The sequence below is a fragment of the Teleopsis dalmanni genome, chromosome 2, assembly GCF_002237135.1.
Source record: "Teleopsis dalmanni isolate 2A chromosome 2, ASM223713v2, whole genome shotgun sequence".
NCBI classification, from domain to species: Eukaryota; Metazoa; Arthropoda; class Insecta; order Diptera; family Diopsidae; genus Teleopsis; species Teleopsis dalmanni.
In genome coordinates, this window is record NC_051847.1 from 586128 (window position 1) to 607783 (window position 21656).

Sequence of the window (21656 nt, forward strand, 5' to 3'; positions counted from 1 at the left end):
TTAAACGTCAGAAATGTAGTTAATCGTGAGGTTAAGTGAGAAATTTTAATGAATGAATGTATGAGATGATTTAACTGTTTACTGCCTTATTTATTACAATATGGACTGAATGCTAAATACGCATATATATAAATACAAAGTTTTATATATATGCGTATTTTTTAGAATAAATACGACTTTTAACAAATAAGTGTTTGTGGTAGGTTATCTATTGGTAATAACATACGTTGGTAATGTACTACCAAAAGTTCATGATGCTTGAAAGAACAGATGCAGAGTTAGTGCGTCTGAAGTGATAATCCTTTAAGATATCGATACAAGCCTTTTAGATGGATTCTTTTTTCATAGAATCCTTTCGTTTTTAGTCGTCGGTCGACTTGTGTGGTCGAAACACAGGATATTGATGTTTTGATATAATTCCAATGAATTTAAATGAAGATTTTGATGATCTTTGACAAATTCATACATCGTTTCGATAAAATCTGTTGTGATCATGGATAATCATTGGCAAATATCTTGAACATCATATGCCTGTAGAATAAATAATCATTATTATTTGAAATGTTTCCATTTCAAATTTACCAAGTTAGTGATCATTTTTATACTAGTAACCAGGGTTTGAATTGCTATTGCTAATTGCATTGCTTGCATAATTGCTAACGCATTGCATATAATTATTAATTATTAATTCATATATATATATATATATATATATGTTTATATTTGTGAATACAAATGATATTTGTGGGAAAATTTTAAGTAATATGTAGAACATATTATATACAAAGTTGCCGTTATTCTAAAGTGTTTCATTTTAATCAGTGTATCATGGCTATAGTCGTTTGACAAAAATCGACTGGTCAATATTTATGCATTAGTCAAAATATGGTTGCTTTTGCTAATTTTCAGCAAGCAATTCAAACCCTGCTAGTAACACAAGACGCACAGAAAGATATGCTGACCTACGGTCCGTCTTCAGTTAAAAGATAAATAAACGTTAATAATTCTAGTATAGTTAAATAATTCTAGTCAAACAACAACAACAACAACAAATATACTGTCATTTTGGAAGCAATAACTCTGCTTTCTATTCTACCAATTGGCATTACACTTAACTATACGCAAGTAAAGGATGTATCTTACCGATCCATGTGATTACTAACAGAATGTCGTATTAGCTCGGACTTCACAGAGTATATAAATAGCGTTTCGTATTTATTCGGTATAAATGGAGGGAACGGTTCCTTCTTTCAAATGTAAATCTAAAAACTTTAAAGGTTTTCTGCTGTATAAAATCTCACGGTATTAAATAATTATTGTAAAAATTTTGAACCTGAATAAATTGCATTCTTTAAGGTAAAATTGTAGCCTATTTGAACTGTTTAGGTTAACTTTTTCTTTTGCAATAACCCCGAACCGAAATAATTTCTTTCTGTATTGAAATATTTTTTTTGACTTATTAAATAAATTTTAATTTATGTTGTTTTTGCTGTCATAATTTAATGTTTTAACCCAGTCTTATGAACGACCGCACATTAATAACTGAAAAAGAAAATGTAGTTTCGCCGCATTGTTGCAGTGCCGATTTATCTGTCAGCCAATGGAAAAGGGCTGTGGCCAAAGACCATTGACACACTTCCACCTATCAAAATCGAAACAGAAAACAAGATACACTGAGGAAAGTATTTAAAAATAAAAAATTTTGATAAAAACCATGCATTCATGATGTTGATCTGGTCAATTGAAAATTAACGAGTTACAAACAAACTGCTAAGCAGTTTATCCAACTAGTTGTATCCAAAATAACTAACATTAGCTAGCTAGATTAAGTGTGGAAGAGGCAGACTTGCATTGCTTAAGCAAGCTTAGTAACAAGCTGCGCACCGTGCCACCCTACAGTTGAACAGTCATTCTCGTATAAAACATTTATTTATTTGTTTTTCGAAACGAATAACGTAGCCTGCACTGCAGCTGTGTGACCCACTCCCATGAATCAAAATCACATGTATCTACACATAACAATCATGCATTTTGGTAAACAGACAAAGAGTCAAATTCCAGCATAGCCAGTTAAAGCCAAAACAAATGAAAACACAGCGCGAAACCATCTTGAAGCAACGCACGCGACAGAGAACCACAAACATTCTAAGTTAGCAACACTTACAATCTTTGGTTTTGCCTTATGGTGTACCTGAGTTCGTCCATTCTACGGTTTTGCTTACCAGCTCACTAGCTGATTATCTGTCGGTTCATGATTTAGCTATATATTGTACCTTTTCATTTAGATTTCAAAAGTTTTATTTGTACATTTCCAATTTCACCTGAGGCTAATTCACAAGCGTTGCTTAAACTCTGACAATGTTTGATATACTCGACGAGTGTTAAGTATTCAGCGCAGTACGAAACGATACACGTTTATGCATTTAAATTAAACAAAGAAACAAAAATGTATCTGAAGTTTAGCTCACAATCAATGCTTGCCAATTCACTTCGTCTCCTCACTTATAAAATAGACTTTGTTGCGTTCATTCATTTTAGCTTTGGGTGTGGAGCAAATCTTTTTATTTTTGAGATAATTACCAAAACAAGTATTGTTTGTTTTCCCGTTGTTTTGATTGCTTCGATTGGAATCGAGTGCGCATATGTTCAGTCACAGTCTTTGGTAATGGTTTAGGAGTTGTTGTGCATCTTGCGTGTTGGATTGTACATTGAACCAATCAACTTTAACTTATTGTCAGTATGTTAATAACATATAACAGAAAAAATGTGTCATACGACATATGATTTCCAAAAATTCTGCTCAGCAAACATACTTAAATTTAAAATGCTAGTTTTTCTACCGGTTGTTAGTACTTGGGACAGTGTAAACGATGGGACAGTGTAGATGATTTATTAAACCAAATATACTTAAACTAGATCTAAGTTTAAGCACACTCTAAAATCACTAGAAATAAACGAATGTCATGAATAGAATTTTTTTCCTGATGAAGTAAACTATTCATTTTGCCATGGAAATAAAAGTGTGAACAATAAGACCTGATTACAAGTTGAAGATTAATCTATGTTGACTTTAAAGCATTTATTTAAAATTGTGAATTTGATAAATTTAATTCCGTATCAAAAAAACTCACTTAGTCTACATTTTATATCTGATATCTTAATATATTATTAATTGGAGGTTTAAACATCAATGAAGAGTGTTTATAAAAGTTAATAATTACAAAGTGAATTGTTTTTTATTACTTTTGGATATAATACACTCATATATTAAGTGCTGTGATAATATCTTTGTAGAAAAACTAATTACTGTGCAATCGTTTTATTTATTGTGAGGAAATGAGTTAACATACAGACAAGTTTGATTCTACGTTTACATTTAATATGTAATTCGGTTCAGTTGCCCATGTATTTATTTATGTACAGGTAAAGGGAATTATTGGGTGTTTTTAATTTTTTATGTGTGTTGACAATTTAAAATTGACAGGTGTTGCTCATCATCATATACATATCTATTCATTAGTTGTTGATAACAAACTCAGTGCATTTACGAATTATCGCAAATTTTTTTAATTTTATTTATTTGATTTAGCTTTTGACAGTAGGGAACAGTTAAACTTACGATTGCAAAGTCATTCACTGCAGTAGATAAAAGATACATATAGAGAAAACTTTTTAAAACAAAGTGCATTGTCAATGTATTTTATTAATCACAGTTGGTCTTCAACTCTCAGAGGATTAGTGATATCTGACACTAATATATTGAAGGTAATGTACAACTGATATCTATGGGAAAGGAAACTGACATTGCAATTTGTTTAAACAGATCTTAACTGCTAAATAGGCAATCACATAGGTTTCTTTTTACCAATGAAATAAATCGCATATTTTTTTGTTTTTCGTCCATTACAATACATATTTCGAATTGACTGACTATTTGTATTGTAAGTCACTTTGGTTGGTACGATTTGTTTGGCAGCAATTTAACTGGCTTTTGTTTTAATTTTAATTAATTTTTTATAATTAATTTTAATTTTTTATAGCTATTGCTTACATAAATTTTATAATTGTTTTTGAGCTTAGACTCGTGTGCGAAGAAAAAACGTTTGAGAAGACAATACTAAAATAGTAGCAGCAGATCAGGTCAACACCAACACCGTCAGCGTGATCATCTAATAGGTATATGTATTGTGTTAATCGTTGAGTCATATCCAACTCTAAACAAATAAGTTGAAAGCAAAAACGTTCATAAAAATTAATGAAAAAATCAACAAAAAGAAGTAGAGAAGCTGAGAAATTATAACCTTTTTTGCTAAGTTGCTGTTTGCAATATTTCAAGGTAGTCAGTCAGATATATGATCAGCAGTAAATCTCTGAGTTTTTCATTTCAAAGAAATAAGTTGCTGTGTTTGCTATCTTATGCATTTGCTTAAATTCGTGATGTATTAAGCCTCTATGAAAGAAAAATCATTACGGTATTGCAGCTTGTTCAAAATATTTTCAGTATTTATTGCTAATGTTTATTATAACTATAGCCACTCTATACACATCACAAAAACGCTATTAATATTAAAAAATACTTCTTGCGCTTATACTCTCAAAGCTTCCGCAAATTGTGTTAAGTTTTAGATATGATCTTTGTGAAAGATTGCCCGCTATGTCATTTTCTAGTAGAAAATCAAAATAAAGATATTAAATTAAGTTAAATGCACCTTTTGTCATCTAATAGATTTTCAAAAAACAATTGTAGACTTATGGAATGATGCACACGTACGATACTAGTTAATAAAACATTTTATATAATAAATTTTTTAATAATTATATGGTGAAAGCATATCCTCTGTCTAAGATGTAATTAAACCGTAATAACTGAAAAGTTTCATCTTAGAAATGCTTACTTTTTATTAGAAATTGATTTTCCCTTCAAACTGCAACCAAATGCTATATTCAAAAAAACATTGTTGACATACAGACCAATTGTTTGCATTTATTTTATTAATGCTATTATATATTTCTGTTTAGAAAGATTTATCAATCGATATATCTTGTCAGAAATATATATAAAAGATCATAGCTTTTTAAGATCATAGAGTTTAATATTTTAGCACATACAGAGTACAATAGAATTATTATCACACTAAAAATTAGATTTATTAATAAGCGAAGTGAATCTGCAAAGGATAAAATTAAGCTTTTGCCTTAAGAAATAAATATTTTCTTATTGCTATAATACTGTACTAGATTATTATAAAGATCGCAGAACGGAAATAAAAGAAGGGATTTTAGCTTGGAAGAATCTTTAAATTATAAAGAATTTTTTGCCGATTCTATAAACTGACTCCTTTTTTAATGAGTTTTTTCACACAATTGGTTTGTGTGAACAACCATACAAGTTTGTGAATACATTTATGCCAAACGTAATTATTTTTTACTGTAACATTTAGTATTAACTTAAAATTACAAATAATAGTCCTTGTTACTTAAAATATTTTAGAAACTTAAATTGCAGCTTCAGCTAAACAAGTTCTATATGTAAAATTATTTAAGAGCATCTTTTCTGTTTAATACGAAGATTATGTACATTGAAAAACATTAAATATAAAAATATATTTTAAATGTTCTTCTCCGTTCGTTGATTATTGCTGAAATTAAATGTTGTTTACAAGAAATCCGATATATTTACATTGATCATGCCAGCTTATTGGATTAATAGCTGTATTTTGCTAAATGTGACAAGCATATATCTGTAACTGCATCAAATAATTATTTACACCGCATCTCCATCGCATTTGAATTGGCCCATTTTATGCTTCAGCACTAATAAAATAATTTTTATATTTTGTCGCTAATCAGTTACAGTTAACTTTTACTTCAATCATCTGATATGATATATTTTAGTCGCATGCATGTTTGTCGTGCTGCAGATTGATTTTTAATTATGCAAAAAGAGAAGGCGTTACTATAAACTTTCTTTTCATTATTACATACAAAGAGGTATTTTCTATTTGTTTGCATTTTCTCTACTTTATATTTTGATAAAGGAAACCTATTAAATTTTAATTGCTTCGTCTGTGCCATACAATAAGTCAGTAGATCACTAGATCATGGCGCTTGTGGTTAATATTAATCGAGAAAAACAAAGTATATCATCTCATTCAACACCTTAAGCTGTACTTTTCTTCAGATAGGATTTCATCTGTATAAATAGATGCTCGCATTTGTATCTAAGTTCACTCTAGTTTTTTTTTTGTGCAGCGTTGGTATTTTTTTAGTTTAACTTTAAAGACATAAAAAAGTTTTCTTACTGTTTATGAATTGTTTTTTATAAACAAAAACACAGAAAATTTTACAATAAAATGTACTGAATCCGTTGTCAGACGAATAAACAAATACATAAAGTATGTCATGCAACTTAAGCTTGAGTTTGTATTACATTTTTCGGTTTTTGTATTTTTGTATCTCTTACTTAAAATCTGTGTATGGAACGTGACAAATATTCTTGATCCATTTCAACTATTCTAGTTGTCGATGTTGTTTTTCTAATGTGCATGTGCAACTTGTGCAATTTGAAGTGGCATCAGCACGTTCAATTTAATAGCTTTTTGTTTAAGAGCTGGAAGCTGCAATTTCGTGGCAGTTTTTTTTACTGATCTTTCTGCTATTATCTGCGCTTCAAACTTAATTTCGATAAAACTATAAACAACAGTAACTGGCTGTGTATTCCACGGCCCGCTCTCCAGTCAATGCAGAAATGTGCAAATAATGAATTTGTGTGCAAATTTTATTTATGGTCGCATAAACAAATATATACATTTGAAACTTTACTTCTTTTTAGCTTAAGGTGATGGATTTTACGCTGGTCTATTGCGGTTTTGCATGTTGACAATTTTAAAGTCAACAAATGTTCGAATTGTTGTTGAAGATTTACTCTCGTGTGGGGCTCAGAGCTTCAGCTTCAGCTTCAGCTTTGTAACGCTTTATAATTTCTCTGCTAGTTAATCGTCTAGGATTTCAGCCTTATGTTGAATATTTATTTTAAAGCCACTTAAGTGGACCACGTAAATATCGTTTGCTCTTCGTAGATTATGACAGTCGAAAGTGTCTTGGCAAATTGGGTTTATGGCTTCGCAATCGAATATGCCACTGTATCTGCTGCTGCTTGATAGTTACTATAAGCTTGTTTTTATTAGCTGTAAAGAAAGAGAAGTGATAATATTTAGTGTCACAATATGTTTATGTAGTTATAAATGTGTAAAGAAAGTTTTATATGTTAATTAAATTAAGTTGAATTGCGATTTTCAAGTCTTCTACTTAGTCACAATTTGGAGTTTTGTAACAAATTTTGAAATATATTATAGCTTCTTAGAAAAGAGAACCAAATAAATGTTTAAATCTCAAGTTTTTTTTCACGCAGTTATTTTCGAAGGTTTTTAATTTTTAATGTTTTAATGAATTGAATACTTACTATTTCTTATATGCATGTAAAAAACAGTAACAGTTCTCATTCGACTAAAAGTTATTGATAGCAGATCTACTACATTTCATCTGCAATATACTTTTCAATTTTATAATGTTCAAAATTAAAGAAAAGGTGTTTGATAGCCGTTCAAAGTAGACAACCTCGTGAATTTTTAAGAAAATGGAAAAAAATGAATTTCGCCATTTCTTTTGGTTTGGAAACAGAAAATAGTCGCAGGGGGCTTAATCTGGAGAAAATGCTGGATGAGGCAGCATCAAACACTTTGTAATTTTCACAATTACATTCAGCAACACTTTCTGTTGCTAATGAAGCAGAAGAAACGTGCAAACTATAGCGCTTTCTTTATTATTCACCTGAAGTTTACTGCATTATCCAACCGTTTATCCATTACATGAATCCGGTAGTTGCACTTTCTTGACATTGCGCTTCACGCTAATAAGATCAATCTGAATTTCAATTCTTATTTTTCTGCATTTTTGCTGATCGAATTTTTGCATACAAAGCTCGGAACATACCCAAATGAAATGTAAAACAATCGACCAGCAAAAAGGCTGGGTTTCAAGCTATTCAATAAAATGAAGAAACATAACAATTTATGAGCTATCATATAATAAATAAAATAAAGGAATAATTACGAGTGCGCTACTTAAGTTGAGCACACCGCCGACATGATTAGCGGTGTTGACAGTAAAAAACATTTGTTTAAGTAAAAAGATGGGCAACAATTTTGCTGCGTTTGTGGTGTTTGAATATAGAAAAACCTGTTAATCTTTCAGCTTATAGAGCTTACTAATTTTACAAAGTTGCTTAATCGGAAATTTTCAGTTCAGATAAAGCCAATAGCCTTGAGCAATTACATTTGTTAGTGCATCGATATGTGCAAAATAAAGTAATTCTTGTAAAAAAAATATTAATACGGACAAAAATTAAGAATCTCAGCAATATAAGTTATATTTATCTTAGATTAGCCGAGTAAAAATATATTTTGTCTACTGTAAATGTGAATTATCAACTTTATTAAGTGTCTGAGCTCACCATGACGGATTCTTTTATCATTGTGTGGCGGAAGAATTATGAGTATGCGTGCGGGCTGATAATTTTGTCATGTTGAACTTGTCTAACCATATTAAGACCCTCGTTAGCTTTGTCATAAAACCATTTTTGTAAGGCTACGGATAAGGCTGACGTTGCTGCGGCTTTCTTTTGCATTGAGACATGTTTCGATTCGCGTAGATTTACTGTATATGTTTTCTGCATGATTCAGAGCTTGACATTTTTTGTTCACACTTTTCGACTAAACTTGTTACTAAATTTCTCTGCTTTATAAGGATGTACTAACCATTTTGTTAGATTTATGAACGATTTCATTTACCTGCTTTTGTTATAATTTTACTTCTTACTTAATTTATATCGAAATAAGAAATATAAAAATAAACTCAATTTTTTTCTATCTTTACACCCACCTAATTGTGGTTTATTTTTTATATTGTATGGGTAAGTATCTTGTCATTTAGTCTGTATGTTGATCTTGCACTGATACTTGTTCTCTGCGAGCAATATAATTATACTGTTAACCGTTGATATTTCATATTTTTGTATAATTAATTGCTAGTGATATGTTCAAATTCATCTAGTTATGATAATAACCTTTTAAATAAATATCCCTATTTCTTATATTTTATTTGTTATAGATCTTTCTTAAGTGCTGTTTTTTTATTTAAAAAAGACTTAATGAAATATATATACATTGGACATATATTAAAAAATATTAACCTTTAAATTTTTATAACAAAACTTCTAGTAATAAAGTTTAGAAGTAATTAAGGTGTTAAATACAATGTTTATTGTTGTTTTAAGGACAATTCAATAAATATTCCATTATAACAAAAAATGTGGCAATATTACTCATTAATTATACATTACAAACCGCATCCAAAATTTATATATATGTGTACAGTAATAATTTATTTGGCTTACAAAGATACAGAATAAACAAGTCTTTAGCACTTTTATTGCTAACATTTTTATATTTCTGATATCAATTTATAACAATGGATACCAATTTAGAATACAGTCCATATGAAGACCAAGTTCTATTTATTATATAAATATTCATAATAAGTGTTTATCACTAATAAATTTAATTTATCATAATTATTAGTTTATGAAATTTCCAATAATACCTACATTTCGAAACGGTTCTAGAAAAGATTCCTTTTTTTCTAATTTTGCTCGCCTTTTTAGTGTTATTAATAGTTATTATAAATGATTTTGTTTTTCTTTAAATTATTATTTTATTTTTAAGAATAAATTCATTAGTGAATTATTAGCAATTCACTAATTAAATTGTTCCAATATGCAGAAAGTTACCATCGTTGTATCAACTGCTGTAAATATATCTATTGATATATTTTGCGATTCGGTTCTTTCTATATATTTTTATTTCTATATTCTTTCTATACCTATATATATTTTGGGTTGCATTAAGGATATTTATTACATATTCTTATTTCAGTATTTTTATAAACTACAAAATCATTTTACGTTGTTCGTAAATAAAAACATGCTCTCTATTTTCAACGCTGGCAAAAAGGCAAATTGTCTTAAATCTATTAAAATAAGAGCTGAAATTGACCACAAAGGGTCTTAATATTTGTTGTTTCGAAAATTTATATAGAATTTGAGTGTTTTTGTGAACAAAAACATTGCCGATCTCACCGAATGAAACACCTTCAACTTGTAATCATTTTTTCACTTTTAATTTTTCAGTTACTGCCAGCAGCATTTTGTTCACTAATATTTTCCCCACTTCTCGAGATAAAAATAAACTCTGGCAAAACATTTATTCAAAATTCGTTTTCAAAATCAAAAATAAAAATAAAAATAAAAAAAATTCGAAGAATGCTAAAATTAAAAATTTGTTTAAGAGTTGAGAAAGGTATTTATAAATAAATGAAATTTTTATATTTTACCGGCAACGGACTTTAGAGATTGCAAATACATAATGCTGTTCTGTTGCTTGGCCTCAAGAATTTTGGATACTTTTTTATTCTCACGAACTTATTCATATTGTGTGAGAGATATAATTAGCGATTCAATTGAATGAAAAACTTTTCATATACACTTGTAGGAAATAAATATTATTAATAATTTTTGTGCTTCTTGATAATTTCTTTAATGCATTTTATGTGTAATTAAATTTTTATGGTTGAGCAAACACAACTTGTGATTCACATTGAGTATTTGATTACTGCAGACTCAGCGGTCTATAGTGAGAAAGAAAAAAATTAAAATTCAGCATTTAGCTTTGATAAATATATTTAACAAATTGTTCATATTAACAGACAGGGTGTTTACAGTACACAAAATTCGAATTTACTAAGATATGTCATATCTTGCATAATCATATAAACCTTAAGCAATTTAATATTTATAAAATATATTTAATAAAAATAAATCAAAAATAAATTACAAGAGTCAGACTTCCTTACAAAGACTGACAAGTAATAATCACAGAATATTTTAAACACCGGTACCTATCAATGGGTCTACTTAAAATAAGTTTATAAACAAATTTAACTTAACGAATTTTCTTTTTTTTGTGGCGAAATGTATTTTAAGTCAAATCATACCTCTTCTACACTTTATATTTGAGTTTGCGTTGAATCTTCAATTTACAAATGGAATATTATTCCTATACGAATGGAATATTATTTTTTTTAATATTTGATTTTTAATTAATTCAAAACAAATAAAATAATTTATGTATAATATCGTTAAGCTATTAATTATTTAACTGTAATTTTTATGAATCACAACATTCACTCATTTTTATTATTTGTTGTGTACGGTTGATATACAATGAGTATATTCCGCATTAGGGTATTTCTCGGCGTATCTCCGACTTCATTTTACTCATATGACTTCCCTTTTAGCCCCTCTGAATTCATAATCATCCCAAAAAAGTTTGTTTTTGATAACATTTTTGATAAAATATACTCAGTTAAAAGCGAGTAAAAAAAAATATCGGTTTGCTCGAAAATGATGAAATATTTTATCGAAGATAAATTGAGATTTGACTTGACGTAGCTTGTATGATGTTTTAGCTGTGCATATATAGTATGTATGATTTTTTTGTATCTATATAAACTTGCTTTAGCATTGCAGATGGTGTTAATGTATATTGACTTCATTGTTTTTATATTAAATACATATTGTATTACACAGTTGCGTTTGTATACTGTTTCATGCAGTTAAGTGAACAAGTAATGAACTTTTAATTATGGATTAGCAACTAAAAACGTTTCTGGCTGTTAGTACTCTTCCTATGGGTGCGTATTCAGTTTATCAAAACAAAAAATTACTATTGTCAAATTTGAATGTTTTATACTACAAAAGAGTATATCAAGCTCCGTCATGCATTCCATATAGGTTTCGCTAAATACCAAAAACGTTTTATTTACTTTGTATACTAAAATGAAGAGCGTTACATATTTTTTATTCGATGGATTTTTTCTACAGGTTTTATAGACCAAAGCATCGCGTCATTTGTTTTTCTTTATTGCTTCGATTGAAATATATAATTCGTCGATTCACGCCAACACTGTTTGTCTAGCCTTTTTCACTCTTATCTTGTCTCAGTTTTCTTCAAAGTTCGTGGGGCGTTCGACGAGAGATTCTACACTTCACTTCTACAATAACGATCGCATGTATCTTCTTTCTCTCTCAATTCTTCAAAGCGCTCTTGTACAAAGTGTTTTAGTTGCTTTGTAACGTTTGTCGCGGGTGTTTGAAGGAGACTCGTTCCAGTTTGCGCTGTAATGTTTAAATTTTTATTAAAATGTGGTCTTTAATTATTCATAATCATACTATATGTTAAACTAATTAACAGCGGTATAATGGAAGCGTATACTACAAAACTTAAATATAGTATAAATAAAAATAAATAATGTGAGTAAATTTTTAGTTATGTGATTTTTCGCGTAAAAATAAAAAGCAAGTCGAGTAACAACTGTGTTTGCTTCTAGATTTTACGCGGTTCTATTTGATAACAATTGAATATACACACACATATATTTATATATAAAATATTTTTATATATAAACTTTATATATATATAAATGGCTTGACATATGTTTATAAACAATGAAACGTAATGTGCGATTGCGATTGTGACGATTTATGGCCTCATTGTAGTTTCTTGCAACTTAACTTGTATAATTATTTCGGATCAAATTATAAATGAAAACGAAAAGAAATTAGTCAAGTTTATAAAGTACCAAAAAAATTCTTTTATGTTATAATTTGAAATATATTAAGTTTTTTATTTAACGATTTTTAGAAATAATAATAATAAACTATAAGACAGCTATTTTACAGTCTTCACACTTTTCTTAAATGAATATTACTTTTTATTAGAATTTTTATTGTAATTTGTTTAAGCAAGTAAATCTATCATTTACTGAATCAGTAGATACCTTCTTGAAAGTTGAATCTTACCTAAAAGAAGCGTATAAGACATGTAAATTTGAATACTCAAGTTCGCGTAGATGTGGTAACAGTGAACTAATACAGTATCCGACCATATTTTAACCATAAATTTATAGGTGCATTTTTAAAGTGTGCGGTAGATTATTATAACAGTTAATATAATAACAGTCATAACTATCAAAGTACTTAAACCAAATTGATAATGGTATATTAAATTTGACGGCATTACTGTCAATAGATCACTTTTTGCATCTTTAGTACATATGTCAAGAGTACTGTGACATTAAGTCAACAAAGTCTGTAAACAATTTAAATAAGAATATTTCTAATTCGATGTCTTAATTTCGCAGCTCTGTTTTAGTGATATATATTACACTGTACTGTCACTAAAAACATCAAATGTATAGTCTAAAGTTTGACATTATACAATGTGGATCGTTTGACGCGTGTGAAACATGTCAAAAATGTAAAAACTTAACATAAATGCTGATGATTTTTGCCTTAAATTTGCTCATATTTCATTTAGTGAAATTGGAAACTGTTAACAAACGATATTGTCAGGCAGTGAAAATCCATAAATAACTAAGAAAAGAGCATTGCATTTTCGAAATATCACTGTATTATTTGGCAAAAACGAAGATGTTAATCGTCAAATTTGACGGCTACCGTGTCATGATTACCATGTTTTTCTGACGTGAAGTGAAGATATAAATATTAAAGATATATCACTTCAACAGAACGGTACTAACATAGGAACCAAACAGCATACGTTTTAGCGATGTAAATCTCGACGCTTTTGACCTTGTAACTGAACTAGTTTTTATTTGGAGGAATTTGAAAATTTTTCGTCAACGATTATTTCCTACTTTTCAGTAAGGGAAGCTTAATTTTACTAAGGCTTATTTTTGTTTTTACATTGTTTTCATTATAGCAAACATATAATAATAATAATGAAATAATGATTTCTTCTAATTCAATAAATTGTCATTGGTTATGATCGAAAAATCTCCCTTTGCGAAAGCAAATAATTAACATTAAAAATAATTTATGTTACGATTTTTATTTTGTGAAATTTTTGACCCCAGTTCTGAGGTATAGTTAATAAACCATTTTAGTCATTAAATAGAAACTCCTTAATATATACTAACGCTTACGTTAAAGGAAACTATGTTTTGCGTCTTCAGCTTTCTCCGAAAATTTTTTACCAGAGAAAACTCTATTTTATTACTATAATTTTCAAAATTTATTGTGGTTGTTTCGAAATGGTCGTAAAATATAATTTTATTGTAGTTACATAAAGAAGATGATTTTGGTAATATAAATAGATATATATGTTACTTTTTTTAGTTGCACATCCACTTTTAAGCCCTTCTGTTGTGTTGGGAGACCAATGTCTAATGTCTAACGCTTCAAACATCAAACCTAACGATTTCACACCGGTGCAACCTGTGAAAATCCGCATGATTGCTCAGCTTCATTCAGATATTTTGTGGTATCAGTGCACCATCATCGCTGTAAATGCGATTCGTTGTCGTAATTTTTCGGCTGTCATTTGTTGCGCGTATATATTATTGGTTTTCCTATAAGACACGCCTCATTTTTGATTGTTTAATCAATTGTTTTTGTTTACTTTATTATGATTTTCTTTTAATTGTTTTGCTTATAATTACATTGATTTGTCTGAAACTGGGTTGCATTATTATCGCTTGTTTCGCTGCCAATTTAACTGCCCAGTTTGTTCGAACACTGCATATTGCTGCACATTGTTTATTGCTATCCAATATATGTGGTGCCACCAGCCTGCTGTCTTCCTCAAGCTTATGTTTGCTGCAAATATCGGTAATATTTCATTGTTTGTTTTTAATATAATTTTTTTTTGGAAAAGTGAAAAGTGGTAGAGGCACTCAAACTATTTGTTAATTAAAGAAAATAAATAAAACAAATGTAACAATGAAATGAAATTAACAAAAAATACAAAATCTTAAAAGTTTTGTTTTTATTGAATTTAATTTGCTTGAACATTGAAAATCTGTAAATTAAAATATTTTGAAAAAGTTTGCTTTCGCTTTACCGAATATGAAAATTGAATACTTTTCACACAAAGTTCATTAAACATTTATTAATAAAAATTTTACAAATTTGAAATATATGTTTATACAGTATAATTAAAAACTAAATATCGTAAAATAATTTTAATGAATGAAATATGGTAGATTCTCTTTAGAACCAATATCGTGTTAAAAACTTTATCCCATCAAACCGTTATAGTGCAATTATAAATATAAATAAATATTATAAATATAATGATTTCGTAAAAATTATAAATATTAATAAAATAAATTCTGGAGATCAATTTAGAATTATAATCATGAACAGTACCATTTATAGTACTTAACATCAGAAAAATAGTTTCTTGTATGTATAAACGCATATGTGTAAATAAAAGTAAAGAAAGTATAGAAAGTGGTAACTTTTAACAGCTTTTTTAACAGTTTTTTTTTTTAAAGTAACATTGCATGCACTGCTTCTTCTTCTTAATTTATTCTGCAAATATTTTTTTTTAAATTATTGTTATTTATAATATGAGTTGCTAAATTGAATATTTTAAATAATTTTTTAATTTTTTTATTTTAATTAGCAATAAATATTCGCGCGTAAACTTGTTACTATTTTTAAATTAATGAAAATACATAGCATTTATTGCCGAATATAATTTTTAAACCTAAAATAAAACAAATTAATTAAATTATAAAAATTGGTTTAAACTGGCATTGACTTTTAGTTGCTGCGTTGCTGTAGCGCTGCGCTGCGCTGCTTTCGCTATTACATTACTTTTATATGGTGAGGGTACTGCGCTGACGAAGCTGATACTGACTTATTATCCAAAGCGTTGACGTTGTTGCAATCAAGCGTCAATGATCGAAGTTGGTGGTTAACTCTTGTTTCGGCTTAATATTCGCCGCTTCGTTTTACGCTGCTGTCTTCTCCATCAATTAATCGATGGCAGTTGTGTGTTGGTGTTGCATTAATGGATATTACTGCTTGATGAATATTGCTGGCATTCTGGTGCTACGTCCGATGATGTAATTTTAAAGTGTATCGTTGAGAGATGAAGAAAAATATTAGCTCACTCAAGTTAGACTCCGAATTCGACTTACGTGTCTAGTAGAGTCAGAGACAAAATCGAGACACATTTTTCACATTTGATTGACTGACTTTCCTGTGTACTAAGACTTTTTGCACATTTCAAAAAGAGAATGTTTTAATCCAATATATAAATAATTAATTGTATTTATTTTATTATATATAGAAAAAAATAACTACAAAATACGATTCTTTGTATTTTGTAGGTAAAATTTATAGGTTTGTTAAATTTTTTATTATTTGTTCGTCGTTGTATGTTAGAAGCGTCATCATCATAGCTTACCTTCGCCCACTCGGGTAAAGAATTCAACAAAATGTTAAAGCACAACGTTAGAGCAGTTTTAGCCGCTGGTGCTCAAAAATAATCACACATTATATCTGGCATTTGATTTGATTATTGTGTTGAGAGTGATGATGATTAGTGTGGTTATAAATATGATAAAGAGTCACCACTTTAGCACTGATTAAGTTCTACGGCAACTAAACGTACACATTATTTTTTTATTATTTTTACTTTTTCTTACTTATGGTATTATGAGACTACCTTGTCCCATCTCAACAGAAAAAAGTTAATTTTTTATTAGGTTATTAGGTGTATTCGGTTTTTAATAGTTCAGGATGGATTTAGCCAGATTTCATTTAGTTCGACTTATGGTGATGACGTAAACCTTGCTCACCATTAATACTCACTTACATATGCTATATGTACTGTTCTGTTAAGATTATTTTGGATTTCAATATCCACAATTTAATTGCTCAAACAATACAACATAATTCATATATAGTCTAGTAATGTTCTTATATCAAAATACTCTGAACATGATTTGCATTACCTATTTATTTTACCCTTTTCTATCAATTGAACATTGTAATACTTGTATATGAAATATATACGCAAAGCAAGAGGAAATATCAAGAACAAATCATAGAAAATTTTTCTCTGTGTATTTAGTGTTGTTCTCACTATTTTAGAAAACTGCGGCAACAACACCCACCTTAGAACCGAATAAGTCAACAGGTATCTGCCCGCTCTGGTACATGTCGCTATTTTTGTTATTTTTTAATTACGGCAACGATGATTTTAGACTGCTGTTTAGCTATTTCAGATCTAGCAACATAAGCTCTTATATAAATGAAAAAAATCGAATATAATTAAATGTTCAACAACGTTAACAGTATAAAGATGGGATTTTAAAGACTAGCTTGTGGGTTTTGCATGAGTATATGATTACAGGGGGAATAAAATGTAAGCAAAGGCTTTTTATGTTATGCACCACAGGTTAATTATCTGTTAACGGCAATGTAAATGACAATGCCATAATGTTGCCACAACAACGCAACGCACATGCAAGTGAAATGAAACCTTAAAATGTGAAAACAATTTGTCGATTCATATCAAACATGCGAGACGAAAAGAACCTACATGAATAGAATCGCCACGCGATTTACTAAATTGTGTCAAGGGAATGTAGGCTAATTTTATAAAATTTAATAAAACAAAAGCTAAATTAGAATTGAAATCTTAGTAATAGAAGCTTGTATAGAAAATAATGGTGTCCGCTGCACAGCAGTTTAAAATACATAAATAATTGGCAAATTAAATAAATGAATGAACGAAATTAGCATGCGTCGGTATAAATATTTATATATTTCATATAGTGCTAGCATACCCAGTGCCGCCATGTGGATTGTCTATATGAGCGGCTTTTCGTACTACACGTAATTCATCTGAAATAGATTCAGATTAATTTGTTGATATTGCAGAAAAGAGAGTTGAGAACTTTATTGTTGCATTTTGAGGCAACATATACGTAAATGGTCCGTTAACGACCAAACTTATTGCAATTTAAGATGGGTTAAATCCAAAGCCGTGTATTTTGACTTATGAATTCTGATAAGGTGTCACAACGACAGGTGTCACAAAATACGTGCCTTCGAGAAAATATGAATACAAACACAATATAAACTTTAATCACAGAAATCAAATGATTTAAATTGAAAATTTATAAATTTTATAAAAAACAACTTGCTTTAAGAAATCGGTTGTTGTTCTTTATAATTGTAACTGCATTATGCGAATGAAAATGAAAACAGAATCTTCTTACATCATTACATCATCTTTCTCACAATTATTTTAATGCCATTATACAGTTTGATATGTAAATAACATATACTACTGTGGCGCAAAAGAAAAATTTATACTCCAATTTGTGCAATTAAATTTAATTCTTAAGTTCCTGGAACATCAGAACTTGATTTATATACGCTGATTTATATATGAGTTTCTAAAGGATTTTTTTATTTTGCATTTAATGTACCAAATCAAATTTTTTTGTGTGATTCTCATCGTAATTATTGACGCTAGGTCACTGCGGGCTACAGCAGCAACAACAACAACAGCAATTCGTACAAATGTTATAACCTAAGTTCATCCTCTTTATATAGAAATTATGGTATATATATCAGATCAATATAGCTATTTAGGAGTCCATTTGGTACGAATAGAAATTTAAAATTAATTTTTTATACATATTTAAGTATATCAAAAATGTTTACATTTATATGTTAAATAATCGACTATACTTTGAAAAATTAAAAAAAAAGTTATTAAATATCACAATGTAATTCAAATTTATAACAGTTTCGTTAATCAAAATTATTATTTTTGTTTTTAGGTTCAATTTTAAAAAATAATATCAAATCAATAAAATAAGATTTGCAGTCAACTAAGTATCTCATAAGGCATACGTCGAAGTATATTAAGAAACGTCGACAACGTATTTCCACTCACTATTGCAAAACCGCTGATACTAGATCATAAAATGGCTGATTATTACATTGTTTTGGATATACCCCGCACAGCTACCGATGCTGAAATAAAAAAGGCGTAAGTTTTTTTAATTTCATATGAATTTATTTAATATTATCCACTTCCATATTTGCAGTTACAGAAAATTAGCATTGAAATGGCATCCAGATAAAAATCCAGACAACTTGGACGAATCTAATAAGCGCTTTAAAGAAATATCTGAGGCTTATGAAGTTCTATCAGACGGTGAGTTTTGTTAAAAACTTTATTTGAAAAAATTTTTTTTCACATATATCAATAAGTTTTTAAGAAGAAATATAAAAAATGTGTCAAATATATTTATATACTATACAATATAGCACGCAAACGAAAAATATACGATTCTCGCTCTACGTTACACAAAAGTAGCTACAACAGCTCCTCTTATAGTAATGGCAGCACGAACGGTTACCGTTATCGTACGAACGGTACTAGATCCAGTGCCAGTGACTATGGCGACTACTACCCCCACAGTTACGGTTCAACGAAGCGTGGCAACCGATATCAGGCGTTCACCTTTCGAAATTTATTTGAGTCAACACCATTCCACAAACTTTTCGGTAAAGATCATTTGGCATGGGCTCGTTGGTTGTGTTGGCTTTTAAAAGCCTGCTTCCGCAAAGTTTTTATGACCGTCTGTCAGTTGACAGATCGTGCGTGTGTGAATGAAAGTGTTTTTGTTTGTGCTGTTCACTTAGAAAAATTTATTAATTGGTTTAAATTTATTAAACTGAAACATAAATTTGCTGCTGTATTTATAATAAAAAATATTGAATTGAAAAAATTTGTTGCTACTAATTAAGCTTTCATTGACCTCACATGCACTACGTTGATTTATTAGCATAATTTTCATTTTTAATCTGACATAATTAATAAATATAAACATTAAATTTAATATTTCACTTTATCAGGAACTTGTATCACTTAAATATTTGTCTCTTTACTCATATAAATACAAAACAACAACGGTTCAGTTTATGCATTCGATTAATATAAATAAATTTTATATTGTGACTTTTGATAATTCAAAGGAATTTTATGTTTTAATATTTAACTTTCCAAAACTCATAACTGCGTACACTTAAATTTTTCACAAAAACCTATCTATCTATTTACTTTAAGTGATAACTGAGAGTTGTAATACATTAATTAAAATTTAGAAAATATAAAACACAAAATTAATAAATATTTAAAAAATTTTATTGAAACATTCTCCTGTGTTCTATTATAAGCATTACTTCTGCTTATTCGGCATATATTTTTGTTGGCCGTTCACGTAATCTGTTTGAAGTTGAGGTAATGACACAAATGCCAGAATTGCCAGAAAATAAATCTTTGGTTTCATTTACCCAAGTTTACCACAAATTTATTTATACTTATTTAGTAGATAGTTGGTTCACCCTTACATATATGTTGTATAGATATTTATAGTAAGTGTATAGAACTTGCAGAGTACCAGACTCATAAAAATAATTTTACTAACGATACCACAAGTTACCGCAACTTCGTTTTAAATCAGTTTTAAAGTATAATAATATTAAGCACTTACGTTTTTAGATTTTTTACTAATTATGAATAAAAGAAACTTTTTTGAAAAATATTTTATGAGTCATTTTAATATAATTTTAGAAAAAAAACGCCGTGTTTATGATCAGTATGGCAAGGAAGGTTTAATTGGTGGTCACGGTCACCATCGTTCTTCTCGACAAGCACATACTCATGACTTTGAAGACTTTGATGTTATGGGCGGTTTTCCATTTGTTTTCCGACCACCTGAAGAGGTATTCCGTGAATTCTTTGGAGTTAACTCTCCATTTGCAGATCTTTTTAGAGGTAGAGTTAAATCAATAACATAATAATGATTGAAATAATAAATAATAAAATAAATAAAAATGTTCGATATTTTACAGATACTCATTACACCTCTTTAAATGGTAGGCGTCATGGTTCTTCTGGTAGTCATAAAGTTAATTCTCCTTTTGCAGCGCCAATGCTCAATTATACAATGATGGACTTTTTCATGCCAAACAATGGTTTTACATCTTTCTCCACCTTTAATACAGTCTCTAATGGCAGTGGACGAAGCGGTGCTGCTAGTGTGAATGGAGCCGTCAAACGCACGTCAACATCAACCACTTTTGTCAATGGAAAGAAGTTAATGACCAAACGGTTAGTTTTTACATTTATTAATAAATAACTTTTAATAACATTTTATTTTGTTCTTTTATTACATTGCAGAGTATTTGAGAATGGTAGAGAAACTGTGTTTTCATATGAAAATGATGTTCTTAAATCAAAGACTGTGAACGGGGTTCCCCAAAAACTCTCTTCAATTACAAATTAAGCAAAGTCATACATAAAGTATAATTGTTCGTACGCATAGTTCTGTTTAAATTAATTAATATTACTTAAATATACATAATATTTAGAAATAAATACAAAGTAAAATGGAACATACAAAAAGCTAAGCAAGTCGAACAGTCCTAAAACAAATTGTCAACCGAGTAATTGAGTTATAGCAAATCTTTCCGTTTTTATTACAAAATTTTAAAACATACTAATTTTATATTTCAAATATTAAAATAATTTTATAAATTACCACGTTAATAAATCTTAATCCGCTATTATTACACACATTAATTTGAATACTTTTACGAAGTAGAATATCGTTTTAATTCTACATATTTGCGTATGTTA

General features: G+C 29.0%; 1 protein-coding gene across 8 annotated transcripts in view; it reads left to right on the top strand.

Moving 5' to 3' along the window:
* The window catches only part of LOC119678010 (dnaJ homolog subfamily B member 6), a 29227-nt gene extending 7628 nt beyond the window's left edge, over positions 1 to 21599 (top strand). For 3 of the 8 annotated variants that reach the window (XM_038089618.1, XM_038089619.1, XM_038089620.1), the window contains exons 3-8: positions 18787 to 18998; positions 19057 to 19166; positions 19280 to 19519; positions 20589 to 20792; positions 20870 to 21128; positions 21198 to 21599. In XM_038089618.1, the coding sequence (XP_037945546.1) occupies positions 18934 to 18998; positions 19057 to 19166; positions 19280 to 19519; positions 20589 to 20792; positions 20870 to 21128; positions 21198 to 21303 (984 nt within the window). In that variant the 5' untranslated portion in view covers positions 18787 to 18933 and the 3' untranslated portion in view covers positions 21304 to 21599. The remainder of the gene's footprint in view (positions 1 to 18786; positions 18999 to 19056; positions 19167 to 19279; positions 19520 to 20588; positions 20793 to 20869; positions 21129 to 21197) is intronic. The other 5 variants (XM_038089625.1, XM_038089626.1, XM_038089621.1 and 2 more) reach the window with 4 other exon arrangements.
* The last annotated feature ends 57 nt before the right edge of the window (positions 21600 to 21656 follow it).